The 20,911-nt window shown below is 41.0% G+C and overlaps 1 protein-coding gene across 1 annotated transcript; it reads left to right on the forward strand.

Annotated features, from left to right (window-relative positions):
* The first annotated feature begins 5,532 nt into the window (after nt 1-5,532).
* LOC135544129 (tumor necrosis factor ligand superfamily member 10-like) lies at nt 5,533-19,447 on the forward strand. The gene is made up of 5 exons (XM_064971530.1): nt 5,533-5,940; nt 8,375-8,524; nt 11,681-11,717; nt 11,821-11,913; nt 16,314-19,447. Exons 1-5 carry the CDS (start codon nt 5,761-5,763, stop codon nt 16,775-16,777), a joined length of 924 nt encoding a protein of 307 aa, XP_064827602.1. The 5' UTR covers nt 5,533-5,760; the 3' UTR covers nt 16,778-19,447.
* Nucleotides 19,448-20,911: the final 1,464 nt, after the last annotated feature.

The raw sequence follows: 20,911 nt of genomic DNA on the forward strand, positions 1-20,911 counted from the left end.
GCAGATAATATTCCCATTTTTGGTGACTTTAATACTCACATGGAAAAGTCCACAGATCCACTCCAAAAGGCTTTCGGAGCCATCATCGACTCAGTGGGTTTTGTCCAACATGTCCAACATCCGGACCTAATCACTGCCAGAGTCATACTCTGGACCTAGTTTTGTCCTGTGGAATAAATGTTGTGGATCTTAATGTTTTTCCTCACAATCCTGGACTATCGGACCACCATTTTATTACGTTTGCAATCGCAACAAATAATCTGCTCAGACCCCAACCAAGGTTCATCAAAAGCCGTGCTATAAATTCTCGGACAACCCAAAGATTCCTAGAAGCCGTTCCAGACTCCCTCCACCTACCCGTCAGAGTACAAAAATCAGTTAACCACCTAACTCAATTTAACCTTGCGTAATACCCTAGATGTCCGCAATAGGCTGAGACTGTCCGCAATAGGCTGAGAGAGGCTGGACTGAGGACTTGTAGGCCTGTTGTAAGGCAGGTCCTCACCAGACATCACCGGTAACAATGTCGCCTATGGGTACAAACCTACCGTCGCTGGACCAGACAAGACTGGCAAAGTGCTCTTCACTGACGAGTTCTGGTTTTGTCCCACCAGGGGTGATGGTTGGATTTGCGTTTATCGTCGAAGGAATGAGCGTTACATGGAGGCCTCTATTCTGGAGCGGGATCGAATTGGAGGTGGACGGTCCGTCATGGTCTGGGGCGGTGTGTCACAGCATCATCGGACTGAGCTTGTTGTCATTGCAGGCAATCTCAAGAATGTGCGTTACAGGGAAGACATCCTCCTCCCTCATGTGGTACCCTTCCAGCAGGCTCATCCTGACATGACCCTCCAGCAGGACAATGCCACCAGCCATACTGCTTGTTCTGTGCGGATTTCCTGCAAGACAGGAATGTTAGTGTTCTGCCATGTCCAGCAAAGAGCCCAGATCTCAATCCCATTGAGCACGTCTGGGACCTGTTGGATTGGAGGGTGAGGGCTAAGGCCATTCCCCCCAGAAATGTCCAGGAACTTGCAGGTGTGTTGGTGGAAGAGTGTGTTAACATCTCACAGCAAGAACTGGCAAATCTGTTGCAGTCCATGAGGAGATGCACTGCAGCACTGCAGCTGGTGGCCACACCAGATACTGACTGTTACTGTTGATGTTGCCCCCCCTCCCTTTGTTCAGGGACACAATGTCACATGAGATGACGCTGGAGAAACGAAGCAGGTAAGGGGAGTAAAAGGGGAACAGAGCAGGGAACTGACAAATATAGGGGAGGAAATTAACAGATTATAAGTGAGCCCAGGTGAGTCCAATAAAGGTGATGCGTGTGACAAGGGAAGGCAGGTGTGCGTGATGCTGGGTAGCCTGGCACCTTCAAGCGCCAGGGGGAGGAAAGAGCGGGAGCAGACGTCACACACATTATTTCATTTCTGTTAGTCACATGTCGGTGGAACTTGTTCAGTTTATGTCTCAGTTGTTGAATCTTGTTATGTTTTCACAAATATTTACACATGTTAAGTTTGCTGAAAATAAACGCAGTTGACAGTGAGAGGAAGTTTCTTATTTTGCTGAGATTATATCTCTTGACCCATTGATGAAAATAATCATGGCCTCTAAACCTTCAAGCTGCATACTGGACCCTATTCAAACTCAACAACTGAAAGAGCTGCTTCCTGTACTTTGCCTGCCAATTACCATATGAGTAACAATTAGCTATATTGTTTGGCATCATGCCAGATACATGTTACCTTAGCATGTATTTGTAAAAAGTTTGAAATATCCATAAATGTCGTTCCATATGATATTGTTGTTGATTCTTCATACAGTTTTATATCTTTATAAGCCTGAAATATACACACATATATACACACACAGTGCCTTCAGAATGTATTCATACCCCTTAAATTATTCCACTTTTTGTTTGTGTTACAGCCTGAATTCAAAATGAATTCAATATTTATTTTTCTCTCCCATCTACACACAATACCCCATGATGACAAATTGAAAACATGTTTTAAGAAATGTATCACATTTATTAAAAATGACATACAGAAATATCTCATTTACATAAGTATTCACACCCCTGAGTCAATACTTTTTTTTGGAAGCAGCTTTGGCCGCAATTACTTACCTTTCTGGGTAAGTCTTTAAGAACTCCACACCAGGATTGTGCAACATTTGCCCATTATTCATTTCAAAATTCTTCAAGCTCTGTCCAATTGGTTGTTGATCATTGCTAATAAAATATTCAGGTCTTGGCATAGATTTTCAAGTGGATTTAAGTCAAAACTGTAACTCGGCCGCTCAGGAACATTCACTGTCTTCTTGGGAAGCAACTCAAGTGTAGATTTGGCCTTGTGTTTTAGGTTAGTGTCCTGTTGAAAGGTGAAGTCATCTCTCAGTGTCTGGTGGAAAGCAGACTGAACCAGGATTTCTTGCACATTTTTTATTTTTCACATTTACCATCCTCCCTTAACTCTTCAATGAATATCCTATAGGCCTCTACATTATGGACAATGTGTGTGTATGAAAACCATTATCAAAACAGTTTTTTAAATTCACATTTACCACAAAAACCAAGGTATGAATACTGTTGGGTGCATGTTGTGTTAATCATCTGTATAATTACTATTTTTTTGAATTCACAGACTTTACCCTCCGACACCTCTGATGAATATAACAGGAAACCTGTTCGATCACCGTGCCCTGCAAAATCATTCTGACTCTGGATACGGAGAACATCAATATGCCAGAGGATATACCCCTTGTACTTGGGGCTCTGCTGGGAGTTTAACTCATATTAGATTTTTAAAATTATGTTTTGCCACTAAAATCATAAACACTGACAACTAAAATATGTTGTTATTGTTATGCATATTATTATTATTATTATTATTAATAATAATAATGGGGAAGGGGGGTTAATTCAAAAATTAACCCCAAAAGGTTATTCAAAAGCTTCTTCAAGGAACCATTAAAAGGGGTTCTTAAAACCTCCACAGGATCGGTGGGTCCCCCTGTGGGACAGTTGAGCTAATGTAGGCTAATGTGGTTAGCATGAGGTTGTAAGTAACAAGAACACTTCCCAGAACATAGACATATCTGATATTGACAGAAAGCTTAAATTCTTGTTAAAAAAAATACAATGCTATTGTTTGAGGAGAGTGCAAAGTTATGAACTTGAAAAGTTATTAATAAACCAATTAGGCACATTTGGGCAGTCTTGATACAACATTTTGAACATAAACGCAATGGTTCATTGGATCAGTCTAAAACGTTGCACATATACTGCTGCCATCTGGTGGCCAAAATCTAAATTTTGCCTGGACTGGTATAATACATTATGGTCTTTCTCTTGCATTTCAAAAATGATAGTACAACAAAAAAATTCCTTTATATTATCTTTTACCAGATCTAATGTGTTTTTTGTCACTTTGTACAAATGCGAAATTAATGTAGGAGAATATAACACATGAGATCTGGTAAAAGATAATATAAAGGAATTGTTTTTTTTTGTACCATCATAAAAATTGGAGTAAAAAAGGTCTGGATCCTTAATTAAAAGCGGTTCTTTGAAAAATAACTTATAGGGGTTCCCCCACAGTTTCAATTTGAAGAACCCCTTAAGGATACTCCAGGAACCTTTATTTTTAGAGTATAGTAGAGTGCAGGCAGTTTTTGATTAGTTTGAGTTTGGAAAAGGGGCGCTCTCCACTTGCCACTATCACAGGGTGTCTGAGGCAAACTCTCAGGGCAACAAAAGAATTGGGGTACAAGGAGGCAATCTGGTTTCTGGAGATGTGCTCCAATGTGTCAATTGGTTCAGTCTCACTGCCCAGTGTCCTGCTCAAGGCTTTGAGCTAATCTCAGAAGTATTTTGTGTCGATGTCCTTGTGTAACCGATGTGAAATGGCTAGCTAGTTAGCGGTGGTGCGAGCTGATAGCGTTTAAATTGGTGACGTCACTTGCTGTGAAACCTTGAAGCAGTCTCTGCAAGGGCCACAAGGACTGCGGCTTTTGTGGAGTGATGGGTAACGATGCTTTGTGGGTGACTGTTGGCTGTGTGCAGAGGGTCCCTGGTTCGAGCCCAGGTAGGGGTGAGGAGATGGACGGAAGCTGTACTGTTACATTTGGAAGCCATTTCCAGCTTTGCGCAGTCCCTGGTAAGCATCGCAATGTCCATGCCTTTGATGGTAGGGATGCACAGGATGCTGAAAACACTTCTGTGCTCCTCAAACTGGGTAAAGCGCTTGTTGATGGACTAGATAGCAGAATCCACAATCTGAATTTCTGCTGAGTCAGTCACATGCTCATCCTCTATCTCGTATCCAAACAGACTCTGCTTCTTCCTTGGACAAACCGTGGGCTGCGCTGGGAAACAGGGCTGAATACCCACTCTTTTGCGCTTGCTACATCGAAGCGTTAGTCTTGGAGAAATATCCTGGTTGAGTTTAATTGAGCCACTGCTTGTGACAGGTTAAAACCCTGCAGAGGTAGGCCTATGGATGCACAGTGTAATACAATCTGAGCCGTCTATGTCCAATATGAACTGGGTGAGGGGAGCTGCCAGCCTTTTCATATTTCCAAATTATGCTACGCACCAGCCTCTACGACCAGAACCATGTCATGTGCATGAGAGGAGAGATTCTTTCGGCAGTCAGTCAGAAATGTTGACATAGAACCTACTGTCTTGAGAGAAAGGTAGGCTTAAAGATATCATTCCCAGCAGGAGTAATCTAGAACCCATCTTCATCTTCCAGGATTGACATAGGACTGAACTCTCTGTCAGACAGGATTATTTTCATCATCCAACATAATTCATAATATTTCAATAATGCAAAATGTTTAAATTCATTGTCTCCCAAATAGAATGAAATAAACAAGTAAATTCAACAAATTGGGATAGTGACACAAGCAGAATTCCATGAACTAAAATACATAAATAATCATATAAAGCAGCAACAATAGGCTATTTCTATTCAGGTAGACAAATCAAAATGAAGTTTAAAAAAATGGCTGCTACTGTGACCCGTAGAATGAGGAAGTAGTCAGGAGCCAATGAAATGATAAGCATTCAGAAGCCAAATGAAATAGGGGTTCGTTTTCCCGAGGCGGTTCATCAGAGGGGCTTGAGCGATTAGGGGAAGGGCCTGAGAGATGAGGTCTCCAGTAGGTGGCAGTATAGAGAGGAGCCTGAGAGATGAGGGTCCTGAATGATGAGGTCTGCAGCTAGAGTCTACTGGACCAGTGAGGAAATTGGGGACTGCCAGTTTGACTTGTGGACAGACAAAATGTCTTCTTCTCACTCTATCTGAGGGAATGTGAGCCATTGAGTGTTACAAATAAAGCTCAATATCAATATCCTACTGAACACGTAGGACCACAAAAACAGGCTACATTTTAGATGAACATAAATCAAGCATCAATAAACCAACCATGTCAAACTTAGCCTACCTGTTTGCAAAAAGCAGATCCAAACATATAGCATTAGAGCCAATTAAAATAGTGGGGTTGACTGTTCAAATTAGAAAACCGAGTACTTGTAGCAGGCTATAGGCTACAGAATCTTCCCACGGGAGATTAGTATAAAAACGCTCAGGGGAAAAAAAGCCTTTGTGTTCGGCAACAATGACACGTGGGCGATGTTGAATTTGGACAGTTTAGCCCTTGCAGCCCTCCCACTCAACAGAGAAAATATTGACAGTGTTATGGGTGACGGAGTTGGTGGCCCCCCTCATCCACCAATTGTATTTTATGGCAATTCGAGATCAATTGAGACCTGTCGTTGAACAAAGAAATATCATGGCCGCATCAAACAGCCGACGAGACGTCAAGTCAAAGTTATGGATCCCAATGATCGTTATTGTCGTGGTTGTACTGCAAGTAGCTTCGACAACTGGACTCCTCGTCTTCTTGAACATGTCAGTTGCTCAGGTAAGGCGTTTTCTTTGACAAAACAGCTGATGTTCGCACGACAACCAGAAAACTTCTGTTTAGGCTCTCTTTTTTTCAGCTCACAGTTGCTTCTCCAGTCAGGAAAGTTATGCCAACACATTCAGAGAACATGCATAAACACATTTATTAAGTATGTAGTTGCCTATAGAGTCTTCTTGAGGTGATGCAAATCAGTCTGCCAATAAAATAACACGTATCTAATCATTAAGAGTATATGAACTAACTACCCTATATAAACATGTTACAAATACTCTAAAAAGCAGTATTCTAGCTACAGATAATAAATACACATACAGTAGGCTACATTCATCTTCACCTCCTAATCAGAACTATAATGCGTACTTATAAAGACAGTCCACTTTCCCATTTAGACTGTATGATACCTGCTGATTAAAAGTGGAAACTGAAGACGTTGTAATTGGATGTTGTTTAATATGACTGTAATAATCAATGTAGTCTGGAGCTGTCAGGTCTAATCAGTGTACTAATTACATGGGTCAAATTCTCCTCTTTCTGTAATTCTGGCATTGGATTGTTACAATGATGGCAGAGCCTGTTAGCAGCACAGACAAAGAGCCAGTGAGTCACTATTATGAGTCTGGGGTGGAAGAAACAAACCCAAATGAACCACATCCCCCAGGGAAAAAAACACCTACATTGGAAGTAACAATTAAAGTTTATGAAACTGGTAGTTACCAGGCAAATACTAGTTGAGAGGAAAGGAATTTGTAGTTCACTGCAACTCAATGCTATGTCAAACTTTATCATAAGGCCTGACTAACAATGCATTAAGTATTGTACAAAGTTACAAAAGCTGCCAAGTTTAGAGTCAGCTAAGTTCTGAGGAGTTGGCAATGGGGGCATGGAAAGGTGTTGTATCTCTTTCACCCAAGCAGAGCAATCAAATCATGTACATGACTGGTCTTGTACTGCATTACTTATCAAAACAAAAACAGGTTTCTGGGAATGTTTGCCATTTGTTGTTATCGTGTTGGAAAACGTACAACTGCAGCAGTGTGACTAACAGCACAGCACACGTCAATACAGTGGAAGTCGGAAGTTTACATACACTTAGGTTGGAGTCATTAAAACTCGTTTTTCAACCACTCCACAAATTTCTTGTTAACAAACTATCGTTTTGGCAAGTCGTTTAGGACATTACTTTGTGCATGACACGGATCATTTTCCCAACAATTGTTTACAGAAAGATTATTTCACTTATCACTTTCACTTATTTCAACACTGTATCACAATTCCAGTGGGTCAGAAGTTTACATACACAACATACACTAAGGTGACTGTGCCTTCAAACAGCTTGTAAAATTCCAGAAAATGATGTCATGGCTTTAGAAGCTTCTGATAGGCTAATTGACATCATTTGAGTCAATTGGAGCTGTACCTGTGGATGTCTGGTTCATCCTTGGGAGCAATTTCCGAATGCCTGAAGGCACCACGTTCATCTGTACAAACAATAGTACGCAAGTATAAACACCATGGGACCACGCAGCCGTCATACCGCTCAGGAAGGAGACGCGTTCTGTCTCCTAGAGATGAACGTACTTTGGTGTGAAAAGTGCAAATCAATCCCAGAACAACAGCAAAGGACCCCGTGAAGATGCCGGAGGAAACTGGTACATTTTTTTTTTAAACACAGTAAAACGAGTCCTATATTGACATAACCTGAAAGGCCCACTCAGCAAGGAAGAAGCCACTGCTCCAAACCTGTCATTAAAAAAAACAGACTACGGTTTGCAACTGCACATGGGGACAACGATCGTACTTTTTGGAGAAATGTCCTCTGGTCTGATGAAACAAAAATGGAACTGTTTGGCCATAATGATCATCATAATGTTTGGAGGAAAAAGAGGGAGGCTTGTAAGTGAAAGAACACCATCCCAACCGTGAAGCACAGCGGTGGCAGCATCATGATGTGAGGGTGGCAGCATCATGTTGTGGGGGTGGCAGCATCATGTTGTGGGGGTGGCAGCATCATGATGTCGGGGTGTTTTGCTGCAGGAGGAACTGGTGCACTTCACAAAATAGATGGCATCATGAGAAGGAACATTATGTGGATGTATTGAAGCAACAAGACATCAGTCAGGAAGTATTTATATATAGTATATATAGTATTTATATAGTATATATAATATATAGTATTTTTTTATATATATATATATAGTATTTATGAAAAGCAGCACACTATTTCTGGTCTGTGCCATCAAGCCTGTTAGTTAATCCTTTGAAAATAGAACAATAATATTTAAAAGAATTACATCGCAGATGTTATGGCGATACTTGGTCTATATTTTTTATAGGGTAAACCCAAAACAAAGTAGTTGCATCCTTGTCCTCTAATATAGATACAGACAAAGATACCTACTTATCCCTGTCCTGTGTGGGTTGTTCTGTGCAGGTGAGGAGTCAAGGGGTGGCTGAGGAGTTACGTTGCCTGGGGCTCCTTAATGCCCTGGAGAAAGACCAGGAGATACCGGAGTCTCTGGTTCAACTGTTTGGGGAGCCCTGCATCAAACTGGCCCAGGGAATAAGGGCCTATGTCACCAAGGTGGGTACCACCTGCTGTTTGATGCTGCCATGATGTATGTCTTTGTTCTACGACAGGTTTGAATTGATCTGAGTTGCCGTTAAAGCCCGCCCACTGGGCACAGACATCAATTCAACGTCTGTTCCACATTGGTTCAGCGTAATTCCATTGAAATGACGAGGAAACATTGATTCAACCAGTGTGCCCAGTGGGTAATCCAATTCTTGGATGAGGAGGGGAACACCCACTCCGTCATCCATAATGTGTTTGAGTGGGAGGGCTGCAGGAGCTTAACTGTCAATGTCTCAGTTACACAGTCATAGTTTTTTACATGAACATTTGTTCATTACAAACTATTGAAATACCGACAATGTTTGTAGAAGTACTACATACACATGGTGATGGAATTCCTAACAAGGGAGAGAGTTATAATAGCATTCACTTTTGCCATACTCGTAACATGCTGTGTTGACATTTCTGATCTCAGAGCTTAGTCCAGTGATGGAATACTTCAGAACCTTACGTACATCAGCTTCCTCTCTGATGCATGGTTGTTAATGGAGGTCTAACCCCAGCTTAAACCCAAATATCAGACAAAGCTCCTCTCCAGCTTTCCTCTTCCAATGGTCCACATTGCATCATACTCAATTCTCTAGTTTACTCTTATGGAAAAAAAAAACACACAAAAAAATGTTTTATTTATTTAACCTTTCTAGGCAAGTAAGTTAAGAACAAATTCTTCACTAATTAGATAAAGCTGTAAGAATCATCCGTCATGGTCTCTTTCTGTCACACGTCAAATACATCGAATCAAATCAAACTTTATTTGTCACACGTGCCGAATACACCAATTGTAGACTTTACCAAGAAATGCTTACTTACAAGCCCTTCACCAACAGTGCAGTTCAAGAAGAGTTAAGAAAATATTTACCAAGTAGAGTAAAATAAAAAGTAACACAATAAGAATAACAATAATGAGGCTTATTACTGAACAATTGTATTAATTGTTCAGCAGTCTTATGGCTTGGGGGTAGAAGCTGTTGAGGAGCCTTTTAGACCTAGACTTGGCGCTCCGGTACCGCTTGCCGTGCGGTAGCAGAGAAAACAGTCTATAACTTAGGTGACTGGAGTCTCTGACAATTTTATGGGCTTTCCTCTGACACTGCCTATTATATAGGTCCTGGATGGCAGGAAGCTACCGTTCAAAAGTTTGGGGTCACTTAGAAATGTCCGTGTTTTTGAAAGAAAATTTTAAAAATTGTCCATTAAAATAACATCAAATTGATCAGAAATACAGTGTAGACATTGGTAATGTTGTAAATGACTATTGTAGCTGGAAACGGCAGATTATTTTATGGAATATCTACATAGGTGTACAGAGGTCCATTATCAGCAACCATCACTCCTGTGTTCCGATGGCACGTTGTGTTAGCTAATCCAACTTCATAATTTTAAAAGGCTAATTGATCATTTAGAAAATACTTTTGCAATTATGTTAGCACAGCTGAAAACTGATGTTCTGATTAAAGAAGCAATAAAACTGGCCTTCTTTAGGACTAGCTGAGTATCTGGAGCATCAGCACTGGGTCCGATTACAGGCTCAAAATGGCCAGAAACAAAGAACTTTCTTCTGAAACTCGTCAGTCTATTCTTGTTCTGAGAAATGAAGGCTATTCCATGTGAGAAATTGCCAAGAAACTGAAGATCTCGTACAATGCTGTGTACTACTCCCTTCACAGAACAGAGCAAACTGGCTCTAACCAGAATAGAAAGAGGAGTGGGAGGCCCCGGTGCACAACTGAGCAATAGGACAAGTACATTTGATTGCCTAGTTTGAGAAACAGATGCCTCACAAGTCTTCAACTAGCAGCTTTATTAAATAGTACCCGCAAAACACCGGTCTCAACGTCAACAGTGAATGGTCGATTCCGGGATGCTGGCCTTCTAGGCGGAGTTGCAAAGAAAACTCCATATCTCAGACTGGCCAATAAAAATAAAAGATTAAGATGGGCAAAAGAACACAGACACTGGACAGAGTGAGATTGGAAAAAAGTGTTATGGACAGACTAATGTAAGTTTGAGGTGTTCGGATCAGAAAGAAGAACATTCGTTAGACGCAGAAAAAATGTAAAGATGCTGGAGGAGTGCTTGACGTCATCTGTCAAGCATGGTGGAGGCAATGTGATGGTCTGGGGGTGCTTTGATGGTGGTAAAGTGGGAGATTTGTACACGGTTTGTACACTCTGTTTTGCAATGCCATGCTATACCCTGTGGACGGCCCTTAATAGGAGCCAATTTCCTCCAACAACAGGACAATGACCCAGAGCACAGCTCCAAACTATGCAATAACTATTTAGGGAAGAAGCAGTCAGCTGGTATTCTGTCTATAATGGAGTGGCCAGCACAGTCACCGGATCTCAACCCTATTGAGCTGTTGTGGGAGCAGCTTCACCGTATGGTACGTAAGAGGTGCCCATCAAGCCAATCCAACTTGTGGGAGGTGCTTCAGGAAGTATGGGGTGAAATCTCTTCAGATTACCTCAACAAATTGACAACTAGAATGCCAAAGGTCTGCAGGGCTGTAATTTCTGCAAATCGAGGTTTCTTTGACGAAGCAAAGTTTGAAGGACACAATTATTATTTCAATTGAAAATCATTATTTATAACCTTGTCAACGTCTTGACTATATTTCTTATTCATTTTGCGACTCATTTCATGTATGTTTTCATGGAAAACAAGGACATTACTAAGTCACCCCAAACTTTTGAACGGTAGTGTAGATCCTGATCAAGGGGTGGGTGGGAGTAGCATTTGAGAGTGCATGATGATTCATCTTCAAAGAGCACAGCTGTTTTTCATTATTTCAGTTGAAAAACCAATTGAGGCAGTCGCACATCTGGTCTGTCGCCTCCTTGTGTTTTTCCATGAAATCGAGGGAGTGAGATAATTTACTGGGATGTGTCCAGGTCCCAATAAAATGTGTACCCTCTCGACTTTGTCGAACGAGCTTGTAAAAAAAAAAAAATTGTGTTCAGCATGAAATTGGAATTACAAAGAATTGGATTGCTCAAGAGGAATGCTGCACTGCATGTCATAGGCTGTATTATACTCAATCCTATGCTGTGTGTTCTCTATTGAGCTCTATGCCACATCTTTAAAAGGGGCTTTGTCTTTCAGGTGACAGAAAACATTATTTCAAAACACGCCGTTCCAGGTAATCATCCATCCATCAGTCATCATCATCACTATAGCATATCTTATCTATCTAATATCCACTCCTGGTGCTACTGTTCTCTCACTGCTATGCTCCTTTTCAGAGCCCAGTGCCCAGCCCAGAACCAAGCCCGTCAGTTCTGCAGGGCATCAGAAGCCCTCTGCTCACCTCACACTCCGAGACAGTAGCTTACAGGGTATGGGAGACTAGTATGTTTGTGCTTTCTTGTTCTTTTGGTGGGACATTCACTTTTGTCAGAGTTGTTTTGATTTGGTTTTATCTAATGTAATCCAATGTTTTTATGCTGGGATAAAATTGCAGAATGTCAGTCAATTTCAACAGTATAGCTTTAATAACACTGTACTAATATCAAACATCTGCAGGGCCAGCTCTATCCTTTTGGGGGCCCTAAGCAATTTGATTGGGTCGCACCCCAACTCACGGCAAATATTTTGGTGGTACCCCTCTCGACGGTATAGTAAAATATTTAAGTTTTATTTAATTTCATGCAAATCTACACATTTTTCCATGGAACGTAGAGAAAATATTGAAGTTTTAAGTACGTTTTCTGCAATTCTACACATTTTGCCATGGATCGGAAAGAAAACCTTACAATTTTATAGTACATTTCCTGCAATTCTACACATTCTTTAATGACTTATGCCATGTTAATATGATTAATGTGTGAGAATGACTTCGAAAATCAATGTGGGCCCGGTCGGTATCTGTCCGATTACTACAGGTTTTGATAGCTGGCTAGAGTAACTACCAGTCTAACATTGTTAGCTGACATGGCCAATTGAGGACTGTCAGTGACTGACATAACAAGAGAAAAACTGCTGATGCACATCCAAATTGTAAAAAATTACACATTGTGTATTCTACTATTCTTACTCTCAATTGTAAGTTGAGACCCTGACTAATTTCTTTAAAATATATTTTTTTTAACATCCGGGGGTCCGAAGCGACCGCTTATGCCTGGAACCGAACCTGAACATCTTCAAAGACCATCTGAGCAAATAATGGCGTGGCATCGCTCATCTCTAACTATGTCATGATTTCACATAAACCTCAGACTTCACATACAGGGCACTGTTTTCATATTCAGATCACCAGAAATCATGTATCCACATGAACTCAGTAATGTCGTCCTCATAAACAAATACGTCAGAACAGCGATATTTATTTGTTTCTTGACTGAATTTTCGCTTGCCGCTTTCTCATTCTCCTATCGAATCCACCTTAATGCTGTTTCCCTACTGCACAAATTTCGCCAAAGTTAAAGAAACCCTTGTTAAAGGAATCCAATTACCTACAGTGCCTTGCAAAAGTATTCATCCCCCTTGGCGTTTTTCCTATTTTTTTGCTTTACAACCTGTAATTTAAATGGATTTTTATGTGAATTTCATGTACTGGACATACACACAATAGTCCAAATTGGTGAAGTGAAAAAAATTACTTGTTTAAAAAACAAACAAATAAAAATAAAACAGAAAAGTGGTGCGTGCATATCTATTCACCCCTTTGCTATCAAGTCCCTAAATAAGATCTGGTGCAACCAATTACCTTCAGAAGTCACATAATGAGTTAAATTCCACCGGTGTGCAATCTAAGTGATCTGTCACATGATCCCAGTGTATATACACCTGTTCTGTAAGGCTCCAGAGTCTGCGACACCACTAAGCAAAGGGCACCACCAAGCAAGCAGCACCACAAAGACCAAGGAGCTCTCCAAACAGGTCAGGGACAAAGTTGTGGAGAAGTACAGATCAGAATTAGGTTATAAAAAATATCAGAAACTTTGAATATCCCATGGAGCACCATTAAATCCATTATTAAAAAATGGAAAGAATATGGTACCACAACAAACCTGCCAAGAGAGGGCCGCCCACCAAAACTCATGGACCAAGCAAAGAGGGCATTAATCAGAGAGACAACAAAGATACCAAAGATAACCCTGAAGGAGCTGTAAAGCTCCACAGCGAAGATTGGAGTATCTGTCCATACGACCACTTTAAGCCGTACACTCCACAGAGCTGGGCTTTACGGAAGAGTGGCCAGAAAAAAAGCCATTGTTAAAGAAAAAAATCCCCAAGCATATGGAAGAAGGTACTCTGGTCAGATGAGACTAAAATTGAGCTTTTTAGCCATCAAGGAAAACGCTATGTCTGTCGCAAACCCAACATCCCTCATCACTCTGAGAACACAATCCCCACAGTGAAGCATGGTGGTGGCAGCATCATACTGTGGGGATGTTTTTCATCGGCAGGGACTGGGAAACTGGTCAAAATTGAAGGAATGGCGTTAAATACAGAACAATTGTTGAGGGAAACCTGTTTCAGTCTTCCAAAGATTTGAGACTGGGATAGAGGTTAACCTTCCAGCAGGACAATGACCCTAAGAATACTGCTAAAGCAACATTTGAGTGGTTTAAGGGGAAACATTTAAATGTCTTGGAATGGCCTAGTCAAAGCCCAGACATCAATCCAATTGAGAATCTGTGGTATGACTTAAAGATTGCAGTACACCAGCAAAACCCATCCAACTTGAAGGAGCTGGAGTAGTTTTGCCTTGATGAATGGGCAAAAATCCCAGTGGCTAGATGTGTCAAGCTTATAGAGACATACCCCAAGAGACTTGCAGCTGTAATTGCTGCAAAGGGTGGCTCTACATAGTAGTTACAGTGCCTTGCGAAAGTATTCGGCCCCCTTGAACTTTGCGACCTTTGGCACATTTCAGGCTTCAAACATAAAGATATAAAACTGTATTTTTTGTGAAGAATCAACAACAAGTGGGACACAATCATGAAGTGGAACGACATTTATTGGATATTTCAAACTTTTTTAACAAATCAAAAACTGAAAAATTGGGCGTGCAAAATTATTCAGCCCCTTTACTTTCAGTGCAGCAAACTCTCTCCAGAAGTTCAGTGAGGATCTCTGAATGATCCAATGTTGACCTAAATGACTAATGATGATAAATACAATCCACCTGTGTGTAATCAAGTCTCCGTATAAATGCACCTGCACTGTGATAGTCTCAGAGGTCCGTTAAAAGCGCAGAGAGCATCATGAAGATCAAGGAACACACCAGGCAGGTCCGAGATACTGTTGTGAAGAAGTTTAAAGCCGGATTTGGGTACAAAAAGATTTCCCAAGCTTTAAACATCCCAAGGAGCACTGTGCAAGCGATAATATTGAAATGGAAGGAGTATCAGACTGCAAATCTACCAAGACCTGGCCGTCCCTCTAAACTTTCAGCTCATACAAGGAGAAGACTGATCAGAGATGCAGCCAAGAGGCCCATGATCACTCTGGATGAACTGCAGAGATCTACAGCTGAGGTGGGAGACTCTGTCCATAGGACAACAATCAGTCGTATATTGCACAAATCTGGCCTTTATGGAAGAGTGGCAAGAAGAAAGCCATTTCTTAAAGATATCCATAAAAAGTGTCCTTTAAAGTTTGCCACAAGCCACCTGGGAGACACACCAAACATGTGGAAGAAGGTGCTCTGGTCAGATGAAACCAAAATTGAACTTTTTGGCAACAATGCAAAACGTTATGTTTGGCATAAAAGCAACACAGCTCATCACCCTGAACACACCATCCCCACTGTCAAACATGGTGGTGGCAGCATCATGGTTTGGGCCTGCTTTTCTTCAGCAGGGACAGGGAAGATGGTTAAAATTGATGGGAAGATGGATGGAGCCAAATACAGGACCATTCTGGAAGAAAACCTGATGGAGTCTGCAAAAGACCTGAGACTGGGACGGAGATTTGTCTTCCAACAAGACAATGATCCAAAACATAAAGCAAAATCTACAATGGAATGGTTCAAAAATAAACATATCCAGGTGTTAGAATGGCCAAGTCAAAGTCCAGACCTGAATCCAATCGAGAATCTGTGGAAAGAACTGAAAACTGCTGTTCACAAATGCTCTCCATCCAACCTCACTGAGCTCGAGCTGTTTTGCGAGGAATGGGAAAAAATGTCAGTCTCTCGATGTGCAAAACTGATAGAGACATACCCCAAGCGACTTACAGCTGTAATCGCAGCAAAAGGTGGCGCTACAAAGTATTAACTTAAGGGGGCGGAATAATTTTGCACGCCCAATTTTTCAGTTTTTGATTTGTTAAAAAAGTTTGAAATATCCAATAAATGTCGTTCCACTTCATGATTGTGTCCCACTTGTTGTTGATTCTTCACCAAAAAATACAGTTTTATATATCTTTATGTTTAAAGCCTGAAATGTGGCAAAAGTTCGCAAAGTTCAAGGGGGCCGAATACTTTCGCAAGGCACTGTATGTACGCTCAAGTTTTCAGTTTCTTTGTCTTATTGTTTTTGCATCTTCAAAGTGGTAGGCATGTTGTGTAAATAAAATGATACAACCCCCCCCCCAAAAAAAAAATCTATTTTAATTCCAGGTTGTAAGGCAACAAAATAGGAGAAATGCCAAGGGGTGTGAATACTTTCGCAAGCCACTGTATAGGCCGACTCACCTTTGAGTCTACAGTAGTAATGCTTTGAATTGTCTGTCTGTAAATGACTTAAATGTAAATGTATTGAAATATCTTCCTTTGTCCTCCTTATAGGCCCTATATCCCTGGCCCCTCAGAAAGACCTGCATCAGTCCTGCCGCCACCCGGTTCGGTCCTGGGGCAACCAGAGTTTCGGCTCCCATCTCCACAACATGACCCTGTCTCATGGACGCCTACGTATACCCCGGTCCGGACGTTATTACTTGTATGCCCAGGTGTACTTCCGCTATCCCTCCCTCACCCACGAGGGGGGTAACCACCATGGGGGCTCCTCCAGCTACCAGCTGGTCCAGTGTGTCTACAAGAAGACGTCATACACCAAGCCCCTTCAGTTGCTGAAGGGGGTGGGCACCAAGTGCTGGGCGCCTGACACTGAGTATGCCCTCCACTCTGTCTACCAGGGAGGCCTGTTTGAGCTGAGGGCCGGGGATGAGATCTTTGTTTCTGTGTCGTCGCCTACAGCCGTGCACGCAGAGGACTCATCCAGCTATTTTGGGGCATTTCGATTTGACCCATGAGCGTGGAGGTTAAGGAGGGAAAAGCTCTCACACAAGAGGATACTAAACATGTACTGTACATAGACTACAAATCCCCATGGTTCTGACATAGCTTGCTGGTGCACAGGCCATTAATAAAACTGGCTCACAGATGGCTACATTAGAACTATATATTTGAATAAGAGTGGTGCGGACTAATTGGCATCCCGCTTTGGTACTGTAGCACAATCACGAATAAGAATCTTCAGAACTAAGAGGGATAGTGGAAATGCATAAGACTAAGGAATGTGTGAATTCTTCGATATACAGTATGGCATGCGGCACTACCAACTACCAACGATAACTATAGCTCTGGTGTCCATATGAAACCACTCTTCAGCCCTGATCTCTCTAGACATACCGGTTGCTTCCCACAATGTACATGTTGCCCTAAGTCTGGGATTTCCAAGACTGATCTGACCTGTAACTTACACAAAATTTGATTTAAATTTGAACATTTGTTTTTGATTTAAACAAGCACTCTAGCACCAGGGTGTTATTTTAGTGTTGAATGTACCTATTGAGAATACAAACTCTAACTATAGCTAATTATGGATAATTAACAAACAATGGGCTCAAGGGGTAAAAACAAGGAATGGTGAAAGTTCTTCTTGATCCTGGCATAATCTTCCAATTTGTACAAAACCTTATTTAATGGGCGTCGGTAAGGCTCGAAGGGATTTTGGTAATGGCCCTCTTGGGATTCCTTCATCATACTGAGAATTCTACTATTTATTCCGTTTAGCATAGGGCGGTGCACAATTGGCCCAGCGTCGTCCGAGTTAGGGGAGGGTTTGGCTGGGGAGGCTTTACAAGTAGTCCATCATTGTAAATAAGAATTTGTTCTTAACTGACGTGCCTAGGTAAATAAAATAGCAATGAACTGCTTTTTTTCAGCAACAACTTTTGATTGTTTTCTGTGGGTGGAGGTATTACTGATTACTGCAGTTAACCAGATATCAGTACTAGTACTCAGTCATACTCCACTGGACATATGCATCAACTTTACGTCTGTTTGATTCAACCAGTGTGTTCCCAGTGGGACAGAGATTCAGCACTGGACAGTAACTTAGTACTACTGTAGACGACTAGCTAATAATACTATAATAATAAGTATAACGCAAACATCTAGCAACCCAAAGGTTGCTTGTTTGAATCTCATCACTGACAACTTTAGCATTTTAGCTAATTAGCAACTACTTACTTTTTGTTGTTGTTGCAACTACTTAGCATGTTGGCGAACTCTAACCCTAACCCGTTGAGCTAACCTTCCCCTAACCCTAACCTAACTAACTAACTTTAACCCCTCGAGCGAATGTTAGCCAACTACCTAAAATTAGCGGTAGCCAACTAGCCACCTAGCTAACGTTAACCGCAACAAAAAATTGCCATAATGTCATACGAAATGAAATGGATGATGGACATTCCACTAATTAACACACCATATGAAACATAACATATCATGCTAAATACAGAATAATACAAAATACTCCGAGACCATGTTGGTGACAAAGCCTCTACAATTAAGACTGTTGTAATGTTCGCCAAGTTTCTCTCAATGTAAGACCTTAAATCTGCTCCCTAACAAAGCTGAGTGATGGTAAGAGCTGAAACATGGATTTTTTTTTAAAGCATGAAATTGCCTTGGTCTGTTTTCAAAATATCATTTGTGTCATTACAGCGGTTCCATACGTTGTGTGGCAAAAATATTATTTGTATTTTATTCTGTTGTATTTCATTAAATTCTTAGCCTACTATAAAATATGTATGTTGATTGTGATCAGGGTAGCCTACATGTGTCTTGTCTGTGTAACGAACAAAATAACTATGGATTTCATGTGCATGGCGTAGCCATCTAGCCCATAGACTGCACAGACCAGTCACATAATTAAACCCAATATATGCCATTCTATTCTTTTGAAAATACATTTTATTAGTCTTGTGTTTTTTAGGATTTGCCTAAAAACGAATTAATAATGGATTTCTTTGTGACGGTGTAGTCTATATTCAATGGATTTATTAAAATACTATAGGATGCCCACCCACATCTACTCCCACCCCTGAATTTGCCAGCATGTGGACAGGCGATTTAAAAAAAGGCCTATCTCGGCAAGAATGTGGTAAAAATGAGATTGTATGAATTGGGTTTTAAAAAACATTGCCCGTTTTATTTTTACAGGCAACATTCCTGTGGAAAAAAAATGCAAAAAATATTAAGTATTGTCAGAGCCAATTTTGAACTTCCTGTTAAGCACTCTTCAGGGCCACATCCTAATGGACAATGTGTTATTGGTTTGTTTGGGTTTGATGTAAAACTGTTTGCAATGTCTAAAAAGAGTGACTCTTTGACTGTGTATTTGACTATTGTTTGAAACTATAAACATTTACTGTCTAGACATCTTCCTGTCACTTTCTACTGAAAGGCATGACAGGCCACCCACACACAGCCCTCAGCCCACAGCATTGAGTCATAATGGTTAGATCCTCAGGGAGGGATTCAATGGGTTCATGATGTTGGAGTGAGAATGACTCCAAACGTACTTATTGGTGAGTAACTGGGCACAATGAGCACAAATTTACTCATGTGAAAGTCAATGTTGTTTTAATTCAAGGCAAATATGAAATGACAGGGAATAAATTGATATTTCAATATTTTTGAATCTCAGTTGCATGTTTACTTAAGACGGTAGTGATACAAACCCATTGCAGTTTGCAGAAATAAAAATAGACATGGTTTGATGATGTTAAATACGATTACTGTAGCTACATCTCCAAAAACAACTGATAAGCATGTTATTTTGAAATGGAGTGCTTTTTAAGTGATAATGTGTTTACCTTTGAGACCCCAAAGTCAAACCTTTTACTGATGTAATGAACTACGGTATACAACACAAAAATGGTTGAACTTGGTTGAAGTCACACTTGTCCTTAAAGGATAAGACATGATTGACAGGAATACATGCATCTAGTTTAAGAATGTCCACCATCAACCTCCAAGGGTATCTGCTCTAGATAAAAGTGAGATTTGAGGTTCCTTGGCTTTGTTCATGTATAAGAGACAGTATATGCTACATTTCAATTGCTAATTCTTAGTGTGGACTTTGATGTTGTAGGGAGGGTAAGAGCATGAGGGTGTCGTGAGACAGCAAGAGCATGAGGTAAAAGGGAGAAGAGATCCAGAGTTCTTTACTAGACTGTTGACAGGCCAGTCCTGTCTCTAGATCCCCTGCCCTGGCCATGCAGATCCATAGACATTGCGAGAGGAGAGATAATAGCTGGAGGATGAAAAGAGATGTGACACACTGGAGTCCTCTCCCTTAATCATCCCATCCAACACTACTCTTCTCTTTGACCTCATACTCAGACTGCCTGTTAGGCTGTTCATCACTGAGGATTCTAGAGTGTGCTGGATAAAGTGATCCATAAACCTATACAATATGTAATATTCACAGAAAAGGTCATTACAAACCAGAAATATATAGAGATGCATATTCTAAATGAGTAATACAATTCATCTTTTGAGTGTTTGTTACTGATGACCTGGTAAAAAAAGTATAGTAATGTGACTGTAACCACAGCTGGGTGGTGCACAGTAGCGCCTCCCTGTGGTCAAAGAGAACCAGAGCATGCAGGTTTCAGAGGAGGGTTATTTACGGAGCTTATTTTATCCTGGTGAATAAGAAATCCATGCTGCCTTACAGTGTCCCTGTACGAAGAGGACATCATCTCCAGGTCGGTGTTAAACCACAACCAATTACATGAAAAAACAATGAGGAATATGACATTTCCAAGGAAAGAAACACCAGAGAAAATACATTTAGTCTTGACAGCCATATGCAAGTGCTCATTAATGACAAATATTTCAGGCAGACATCAATTTAAACGGTGCATATCTTCATGATACTTTGATAGGTAGAAGCTGATCATTTTCACTCCTAGCTTAGTGATTGTATGGGTTAAGATGTCTATGTAGAGGAGGGAGGGTAGAGTATGTCTTGGCAGTGGTGTGGTTTATATCTCAGACTCCAGACTTGGTCTCTGCTCATTTACAATCCTTGGTCTCTCCAGAGACACATGCCCTACCCAGCATGCCTGCTCTCATCTGTCAACTGAAAA

Source organism: Oncorhynchus masou, chromosome 8, assembly GCF_036934945.1.
Source record: "Oncorhynchus masou masou isolate Uvic2021 chromosome 8, UVic_Omas_1.1, whole genome shotgun sequence".
NCBI lineage: Eukaryota > Metazoa > Chordata > Actinopteri > Salmoniformes > Salmonidae > Oncorhynchus > Oncorhynchus masou.